The sequence below is a fragment of the Phoenix dactylifera genome, chromosome 3 (genome assembly GCF_051530095.1).
Source record: "Phoenix dactylifera cultivar Ajwa chromosome 3, Ajwa_hap1_PhDact_Kaust_v1.1, whole genome shotgun sequence".
Classification (NCBI taxonomy): Eukaryota; Viridiplantae; Streptophyta; class Magnoliopsida; order Arecales; family Arecaceae; genus Phoenix; species Phoenix dactylifera.
The window spans coordinates 34,993,592-35,003,681 of record NC_143192.1 but is presented as its reverse complement, the minus strand read 5'-3'; the positions used below and the strand labels follow the sequence as shown (position 1 = coordinate 35,003,681).

At 38.0% G+C, this 10,090-nt stretch overlaps 1 protein-coding gene across 2 annotated transcripts; it reads left to right on the top strand.

Moving 5' to 3' along the window:
• The first annotated feature begins 372 nt into the window (after positions 1-372).
• LOC120109910 (SNF1-related protein kinase regulatory subunit beta-3-like) lies at positions 373-9,035 on the top strand. Of its 2 annotated transcripts, none has more exons than XM_039123632.3 (3): positions 373-600; positions 8,279-8,367; positions 8,440-9,035. In XM_039123632.3, exons 2-3 carry the CDS (start codon positions 8,341-8,343, stop codon positions 8,749-8,751), a joined length of 339 nt encoding a protein of 112 aa, XP_038979560.1. In that variant the 5' UTR covers positions 373-600; positions 8,279-8,340; the 3' UTR covers positions 8,752-9,035. The 2 variants fall into 2 exon arrangements, with proteins under 2 accessions (XP_038979560.1, XP_038979559.1); XM_039123631.3 differs by having other exon boundaries at positions 375-600; positions 8,298-8,367.
• The last annotated feature ends 1,055 nt before the right edge of the window (positions 9,036-10,090 follow it).

The window sequence follows — 10,090 nt, the reverse complement described above, 5'->3', positions numbered from 1 at the left end:
GAGTTCAAATTTGCTAGAGGTCATAAATTCGAAGGAACTTGTATATTTAAGCAACATATATGTGTCTTTGATTGTTTATTTTTACCCTTATTCTTTAGATATTGATAAACTAACTTCAAAGGAACAATGTGACTTGGGAGTTGTGGGCTGCAAATGTTTTGGATTGACTCTTGACCTTTCCTAATTAGACCTTGAAGGGCCGTGGGTTAGATTTGGGACAAAACTGGACCTGTTTTTGAAAAGACCAAATAGAATCTAGATTCCAGATTTTGGAGCTCCGTAATTGCTGTGATCCGATCCAATTGAACCTAACCCAACACGACCCATACATTACCCGGGTCTAATCTGGGTCATGCCCAGCTCTACCTGACCCGAAATTTCCCTCTCGGTCATATACCAACCGCCGCACCACAATTTCCCAAACCTCTTTCCCAAATCCGGTAGAACCCTAGCCCTGGCCCCCTCCGGCTGCACTCCGGCGACGTCGACTCCGGCCATCCCCTCGCACGCCGGAGACCCGCCCTCCGAGCCTCTCCCCTCGCCTTGGTCCCCCCCGCTGTCTTCTGATGGGATGTTCTTCTTGCGTTCTCACGTCTGAAGGTAAGCTCGACTTCCCTTTCGGTTTCATACGGCGGCGCGTCTCGGAAACGCCCCTGCCTTGTTTGATCTCTCGTGACCTCTGGGATTTCCTCACTTTCAAAATCATGGATGGCTGTTTTTGGATTCGAAACATGACATCCTTTCTTGTTTTAGGGGTTGTGCACTTAGTTCTTATTGGGCTGTGCGTATTTTAGGGCAGCAACCTTTGTTTTTATCAAGATGAGCAATTCGCATAAAGAGAGTTATAAAGAGAGTTCCTTTTCTTCCCTAAAAGGATAAAAGAGCCATTTAGTTCATTGTGTTGATCCAAAATGAACTTGGTTTTAGACTTATTTCTTAAAGATCGTCAATCTCTTGTCTTAAATGGGCCGAAGGTTGTTTTTCCTTCTGAGCAGGTCTTGTAAAATGGATTTGTGTTTGTCTTGCTTGGGGACACTTGTCCTTACTAAACAAGTTTTTCAGTTTAATTTCTTTGGTTTATTAATCATATAAATGGTTCCTTAGTTTGATGGCATTTCGTTGTTTTGTCCAGTCTTTTAGTGAGGAGCATCTCCATTCATTAAAGAAGTTCTCGTTGCTATCGAATTAATTCTAAATCCAGACAGCAAAAACTTCGGAGTAATCAGACAGAATTCATACTATATTTATCACTTTTTAAAAATAAAGCATTTAAAACTATTGATTTAATGTAGTTTAAGAGGAGTTGGAAGCCTATGCATTTTTTATTGTTTCAACATTTAGTTTTATTCGAATATTTTCAGCGGATTTGTATTTCACTATCAGTTATTATTCTTGACCCAAACATAGACCTGACCCGTTTTTGTCCCTCCCAACCTGGACCTGAACAATTTGGATTTTTATTTGAGTCTAGGTGATGCTTGACCCGGCCGTGACCAAATAGGCTATTGTTTATCGCCCTCCCTCCCCAGGGGACCTAAGTACATGCTTAGGAATGCCACAACCCGCTGCACACATATAGGGCTGGGCCCCATGAACATGCAAGGCGACAACCTATCAAATAAAGCAAGTTTAATGAAACTAACAATAGTTCAATAATACAGGAAGGATACTCATAATTTCCAAAATTCACTAGTTTTTTCTAAAATTTGAATTGGCCACATGTCAATTTCCAAAACGTTCACAATTTATATATTCAGGTAAAACTGCAACTTAACCAACATAATCACTTCACAAAGTTTTAAGGGGTTCATATGGTTCTGCAAAACAAGAGTATCAAGGAGGGTTTCAAACAAAACTGTAAAGATTAGTTTGACCAAACTAAGTCTAGGCCTCACTCTAAGCTCACAATTCAACCTCTACCCATGACTTCCTACACCTTGGGTTCTTGAGAAAAAGAAATCAGAAGAGTGAGCTAAGATCCTAGTAAGTAACCAAAACCATAATCAAAGGGTTCAAGCAAGTATAACAAAATAAAACAATAATGAATGTGTAACACAAATTAACTTATTTAACAATTTAGTACCTTCATAATCAAAGTTATACATATAATTTGAAAATGGTGCAAACATATCATTTTCCCAATCAATAATTCAAATATGATTTCAAGGAGCATTCGATCAAAGTTCAGATTCACCTGGCCTGGGGAAAACCAAAATTTGAACTGAGTTTTTAACTTTGTGACCCAGTACTATTTACTTTAACCATAAATTAGACATGCATGTAGTTTTCAGTATGTTTATATGGGTTTGTAGAATTTGTTTATATAATTTAGAATATTTTTTCCATATAGTAGTGAATTTTTAGAATTGCAAGGATTCATGAGAGTTGGAGAAGAATTGTTAAGGAATTCAAGGTTAAGGCTCTGTTTGATTACTAAGAAAGGGACAAAGGATAGTTTGTTACCAAGAAATCTTCTTTTCATTGTACAATGTTTTAAAAGGTGGCTACAGTATGTGGGTGGTCAAGGGATTGCATGGTGCATATGCAGTATGCAGTCTGCATATGTGGGTGCATATGCGGTTTCTATTTTTAACTACTTTAAAATAAATATAATATATTAAGTACGATAATGATAGTGATATCTTTTGGATGGGCAATAACAATATTAATAACAATAATAACTAATAATTAGTGTTTATTTAGTAGCTGTACCTAATAGCAATATAAAATACTTAACATTTTAATGTTACTAATACCCATATCTGGCCCATCTAAAACTTGCATCAAACCTAACCATCAGTCTAAACCTGCTTCCACTGCTTGAGCCCAAATAAGTGTGGATTGTACGTAGCTCCAAAATGGTAGCAGGCTTATTAGCTGTACAATATTGAGGAGGCTATACATTTGGTCTAACAATGCTAAGTGGATTGCTTTTTCAATCCATGTGCCTTTTGACCATATAGTCGTATATAGGCAATACAATGCGGTCAAGGGATTGCATATGCATATGTGCGTGAATATGAGGCATTATGCACCATATTTTAAAACATTGGTTTGGTATTAAGAAAGAAAATTTAAGGACAAATATAAGGCGAAAATTTTCTTCAACATGTCTATAATATTTATTCTCCAAAATGTAGCAATTGTGAAAGCAAATAACGAGTGGACAATTAGCTCTGCCTACTTAGTCATATCTTAACCACTTTTCAACAATTTTCTCTTCAATTCTATCCAAACCAAACATGAAAAAATACTCTATTTTCTTGTCTTTTCTTCCCTTTCATTTTCTTGGCAACCAAATAAAACCTAAATGATTGCATAGAGTACTGTTTTACTTTTTTGTGAAAATGATTGTTGTAGGCTTATTAGTTTTAGTTGTAGTCTCATTTGTTTTGAGTGCACTGTAGATGGGCAAAAAGCTAAGGTTATGCTATATTTGAAATTTACATTGATAAAGGGAATATGATGCTGAATATTGATTTCCTGGTCTTCCTTTTGGATATATGGTTTTCCCTCTGAATGTTGCATTTTGGAAGTGTAGGTTCTGTTTTTTTCGGAATGGATACTACCCCTATTACAGTAGTATTGACTGACCACCAATCTACTCCAAAGGTGTTATAATAACTACATTGAAGGTTGGATCGCAAATAGCATCATAAGAGGAAAGGCAGCCGCTAGCTGAAAAGGGTTATTGTGTGTCAAGAGAAAGAGTATAACTACTTAGGTGTTAAAGGCCAAAAAGTCTTTGGAGATTGCATTTTTATGTATAGGTAGATGGAAAATTGTTGCAAGATTTCAATTCTGTAGAAGTAGAAGGTTTTGTTCCGAGTTATGAAAAGGGTTATGAGATATAAAAAAAAATTGTTCATGCATCTGGATATTCAAGCTTTGGTTTTATGTTTAGCTCGGATGGGAGTGTAACTTTGTATGGTTAAATGGTGAGAAGAGATTTCTTGAGATTGTATATTATAGGTCATTTTCTTGGTCTCATGACCAGAGTTCAGCTGAAAGGTTTCCAGCATGTGGTGATATGCTCAGGAGAAATTACTTTGATAAGGAAGCTATAGAGATGAAAAGTCTCCTCTCCATGTTTCATATGCTTAAAAAAAAATTCTGGATGTGATAATGTTGAATTTTAAAATGAAAAATTAAAATGTTTCCCCCCTTTTTCTAGATCTTCTAAAATATTTATTCTTTAATGAATGAAATGTAATTTGAAGGAACAAGTATGGAATTTAGAGGTTTTGTTGATACCCCAGCAATTATATGACCAATTGTTTTGGTGAAGATTTCCTATTCTGGAAACTCTTGTGAAGGTGGATATTCATAGTGATGATAGCACCCTTTGTTATATGGGGAATAAATTTCTAACAACTCTCTATTGCATTGTATATTGACACTGAAAAAAGTCCCTTCAATTGGCCTTTGCATTTCTTTGAATACTCCGCAAGCCTTTGTCTTTGTATATTTTAGTAATCATATAGTTTCTTGTTGTAGCCTTGCTTAAATTTTGGTTTTCTCTTTACTGTTCTTTAGGTGTATGATCATACCAGCTTTTGCTTTAGACTATTTTGGATTTGTTCACTAAATTTGACTTGTTTATTAGCAATCATTATGCATCTTTAGCACGATGTGAGATTCTATTTTCATTTAGACAAGTTAATAATCATTTTTGATTAAAAAAAGTGCATTATCTATTGTAGAGAAAATAACAATTAGGGGTGCCCATGGATCGAGTTGGTTCGGGTTAGAGGCTAACCTGGAAATGACCTGACCTAGAAACTGAACCAATCAATGTTGGAACCCAACCCGACCCAACCCAATCAAGATCGGGTGTGTCGGCAGATTTTTCCTTTTTTGAAGAAATATGTAAATTGTTGACTTTATTCAAGAACATAATACATCGATCCTCAAGACATAAAAATGAAGATTGTAAGTAAAAATATGAAAAATAAAATCCAACTACAACAACCTAATAATTTTTGCAAAAAATAGAAAAACTAATAAAGTTATAATCTATGTCTAATATAAACTACAAACTAACAAATCAAGGCAAATTATCTATCTTTTTTTTTTCATGAAGGTGGCAAAGTCCATGTCCGTCGACTTAACCACAAAGTTATTTTATACATATCAAAAAGTCAATAGAGGAAAAAGAGACGTAGGCAAAAGAGAATTATTCTTATGTTTAATGCAAGCATAAGCAAATTTTTAATCAAATCTGTCCATTTAAAATAGAAATAAAAGTAAAAGCTAAGGATAATGAAGGAAGATCTCTAATGTCACAATTTCCAATCCAACAAACAGTGTGCATATGTATTGGGTTGGATCGGGTCTGGGTTACTCGACCTCTTAACTCAGACTCAACCCGATCCAATTGGGTTTGGAAAAATCGGAACCAGAACCAGTCCAATGTTATCTAAAATCCGAATCCATGTGCACCACTAATGAAATCGATATTTGAAAGGAAAAAGGAAAAAAATTTCCTACCTACCTCAACCTGCTGATTGTTTATCTTTTGATAGTACATGTCTTTCGATAATGGTACTTGTGAAGTGTTGAGTGTTAATGTGATATTGTAAGGTATGCTATTCATTATTGTGCAACATGTAATAGAAAATCAAATTCAACATGGGGTCATCAATAGAAGAGGGGATTACAAGATTATGGACTGGACAAGGAACATCCAAATGTGTATTACTGTTCACTCTCTTCGTATAAAGTAATAGGAGGTTTGGCAAAGGCCAGAGGTGTAAATGCGGGGCTTGCTAGAAGCAGAAGATAAGGGCCAATAGGAGTAGAACGGGTCAAGATATTGAGACAGTAATATTAGAGATTAAGAAGGCTAAGACCTAACCATGGAAGGAAGCACACGATAGATTGAGTAGTCAGTTTGGCTGATATGGTTTTGTAGTAAACACATCAGTTCCCTTATCCTTTGATGACCAAAATAATGTTCATACAGCCAACAATCCACTGCTCCATGAGTATATGAAACATATCTAGATTGGCTATTATTTCACTTGCCATCATTATTTTGTCATTTAGTATGGTGATTCGAAGACTTTGCACAAAATTTTTTTGAGCTGATTCTGATCATTGATTATGCCATGGGTGACCAATATGCATTACAGTTGAACCGGTATTAGTCAATTTCAATTGCTAACACCAATGGCAACTATGAAAGTAAAAATTAAGTGGTAGGGCAATTTGGGTGAATTCGAGCGAGTCCTCTCTATACATGTCCCTAGTTTCAGACTTGATAGGATAATTGCAATCACTCGCCTTTTGTCCATGTCTTATCATATGACATTCCATGGCATCCCACTTTTTGTTATTCGTCCACCACCACCAAGCACAGTGTTCTTCCATCGTGGTGCATGAGCACCCAAACCCATTGCCACCATCCCTGTCCACCTTTGATAATATCCTTATCTTGGCTCTCTCACATCCCTTCCGTCCATGACAAATCTCCGGTTAATCTTTTATTGATGTCTCCATGGATATCAGATCTCTCTAACTTAAAATGCCTCTTGACCTCCATGTTGGTGGCCGGCAACTTGACCTACCAATCTTCGTTTTAGTCTCCTTGTGATTACCAACCACTGCCTCCTCTAGCTTTTGGCATGCTTTGTTGTCAATCATCAATGCCCTCTGCTACCATGCCTCCTATAAGGACCATGGAAGTGCATCACCGGTGAATGGATCAAGGTAATGGGGCAAAGGCAAAGGGAAGGCAGTGTATTAGTATTGTCAATTGCTGAGGTAGGGTGATGAGGTGGAGACAGTAGGGGAGGGTGGTGAAAGGGTATTGCTGATTTCCAAGGTTGGGGAATGGGAAAGGCAATGGAAGGCCATCACTGGTGGCCAAGGCAGGAAAGCAAAATAGAGACAGGAGGGGAGGTGGCGGAGCAAACAAAATTGAGACGAAAGAAGGGAGGCGGTGGAGCACATAATTACCGGCAAGGAGAGGGAATATAGAATCAGCATGGTGGACGCTTATAGTTGATGGCCAAAGAAAGGGATGAGAGTAAGCAGGTTGAGAGGAGGTGGAAGTGTTAACTGATGGTTGTACAACAAACACACAGATAATATTAACCAAAAGTGATCCTTATTAGCAGCTGAGGGCCATCTTCCTGGGTTATAGTGACTCCTATAAATAGACATCTCATCGGAATGGAGAAAGGTAATGCAGATTTTTCAAGTTGTGTGCTTCCATATCTTGCTCATTGACTGAACGAGCAAAATCTCACAATCGGAAATTTGCTAGGTCAATTTTTTTATTTTCGATGTGTAGTGAAACTTTAAGTCAAGTGGAATAAATGTTCCTTCACTCCATTTATTCCACTTTAATATGCTAAACACCAAGACTGCATTTGGTTCCTAGATAGCTAACCAGGGGTGTGGCTAAAGTTAAGTGTCAATGCCCGCCACTTGACCATGAAGCTAGATAAAATGTTGTTTGGTTGCCACTCAGTTAACCCACACCTTTTTGGGGAATGTCTGGTATGCTGTTTGGTTGCAAAAAGATAAAAGGTAAAAGGTGAGGGGAGAAGGGTAAAATGGGAGAAAAATGAGAGATGGGGGGCTTACCCACCTGGTTAAAGTTATTTCTTCTTGGAATATCTTTAACTGTTGTTAGCTGGTTATGGGGTCTTGACTGGCTAAGTTTAACCTGCCAATAATTTGGTGTTTTTGGTGGGTTAAATGGACACCACCCCTTAACCAGTGGTTTTCCAGGGACCAAATGCAGTCTAGAAGAATAGTCTATTTAGTCCAAGGGTAATCTTGACTTTTAAAAGGTAAGGCTACTTTTTCCACTGAACTCCGAATAAACTACTCCACCCTACATGATGGAGTAATTTTTTTCAGAGTAAAAGAGGATAGGATGTTGGGGAAGCTACCCATTTACTCTAGGTTATCTTATTTGAAATCAATCACAACCTAGATAGGTAGGCATCTGTTGTGTTATGCCTCCATAAGTATAATCTACCAATATCTGTTCTGATTCCAGTAAGATCTGCTTTCTCCTTCAGTAGTTTAAACTATACCACATTCTTTGAGCATTGAGTAGATCATGCTTGAATGAGCTTCAAAGATGCATATTAATTGTTATGATAGCCATGCAGGTTAGATTTGCCTATAATTAGATTCACAGAAGAACAAAGTAAATTTACCTTTTTCAATCACAACCTCGATTTGCCTTTAAGTGTATATGTCTATAAAGTTGGTTGCTTTTGTTTGTTGCATGTATCATAGCCTTAAACTTGATTGACAGAGATTTTATTTTTTTCAAGCTTTATCGCTGCCCAGCAGTGCTAGTCAGTTCTACCTTGAATCATGGATGGCCCAAGGAGAGATGATCAAGTAAGTGTCAGTCAGCAGGATTACAAATCTTTGATTAATGTGGTTTATGTGCTGACGACAGCCATGATGCAGGAAGGAGTGAATGTTGTGGGCTTTGAAGTTCCAAGGTCACCGGATTCAAGCTACAACAACCCCATCCCTGGAAATGAAGATGAAGCTAGGGAGCCACCAGTGGTACCACCTCATTTGCAGCAGTCCTTGCTGAGCTTTCTGCCAAGCCGAGATGATTCTAGCAGCCTACCATTGCCTCAGCATGTTATTCTTAACCACCTCTACATAGAGAACCGAGAGAGCCCGAGATCCGTCGTAGCTCTGGGGATCACCCATCGCTTCCGTTCGAAATTTGTTACAGTTGTGCTCTACAAGCCAGTCCAGAGAAGATGAATTTGATGATTGGTCATTCATTGTTATTTTTTGGCTTCTGTTAAATTGCTGAGGAAAGTCGGGCTGCACTCTTGAGATTTGTGGCCAAACTGCAACTGGAGTTAATCCGTTGCGATTGCCCATTATTTTAGAATGGAACAATCGTTATTCATTTAGCTTTTCTGGCTTCAAATGATGTTGGATTTGGTTTGTCTGGTGTTCTGTAAGTCTATACAGGCGTTTTTATTATGTTGTACGTGGGCATCGACTAAATGAATTTTATTACTGGAGTCTTTGTAATATAACTTGGGTCCAAGCTGAGCTCAAAAGCTTCAGTGCTGGGAGGATTAACTGTTTAACTAGTCTGCGCATGCACGGGTTGATGCTTCAGTGCTGAGTTAAATGGTATTTAACGTTTCTTTTGTTTCTTTGTATTGTGCGAGTTAATGAGTTTTTACCCCTGTTAAGCACTTTGGCGAGGATTATCCCTGTTTACCATCTGTTGCTTCTCTTGCTTGTGTTGCTTCCTTTCTTGCCCCATGTTCAATTCAGGATTTGAATCCAATCTTCTATTATAACCATTTTTGGCCCTGCAGTATGAGTTTTTGTTTAAACCCGAAACAAATCATACTTTTTCTTTTTATCTTACATTAACTCAAACCTAGACTAGATGCAACTTGAACCCAAATGTGTAGAGGTTGGGCTGGGTTATGACTAACCCACTTGCATCTAAATGATTCTGGGTATAAAAAAGTTTTGCATGAACTTGACCTGCCTCGACTAATTGGGTACAAGCCTAAAATCCTCACCTGAAATAAAACAGAAATGGGTTCCGGCCAAGATCGACATGTCCCGGCTGTAGTAGGCCTACTTCCATGTTTCGTTTGGCTTCTACCTGCAAGGCTGCATGGTAATTGCCTTGCTACAAGTGGCCTAGAATTGGAGTCACTCTGCTTTCAGGAACATCTTGTGCATATTGAGGATCTTAAAAGAGAAGGAAATTCTTGATATTTGGCAAATAAGAAGACAACGAACTTTGAGCTTGTTGCAGTGGCTCTGCACCCGATTTATCACGTACTGCTCTGTCAGCTTGAGTCTTTTCCTTTTTCTTTAGCAATTAGGAGCATGCATGCAACTTTCAGGGGCCAAAAATTTCAGATCTCTTTGCTTCATGAGTGAAACCCTAGCCACAAATGCTCCGATCGGAGAGTTTATTAGCTACAAGGTTGTGGAATTCCATTCATTTTGTGGATGGATCTTCGAGAAGGCCAATATTTCTCTCCTACTTCAAACAGCAATGTTGGACGATTGCTCACTTTCCAACTGAAGCTTTGATTGTTAAGACCAGGTTGTGAGTGGT

Bases quoted from the DNA above. Each gene is read 5' to 3' on its own strand.
- LOC120109910 (XM_039123632.3), top strand. From the start codon at position 8,341: ATGGATGGCCCAAGGAGAGATGATCAA. The intron at 8,368-8,439 runs GTAAGTGTCAGT...GCCATGATGCAG, and splicing joins GCCCAAGGAGAGATGATCAA to GAAGGAGTGAATGTTGTGGG.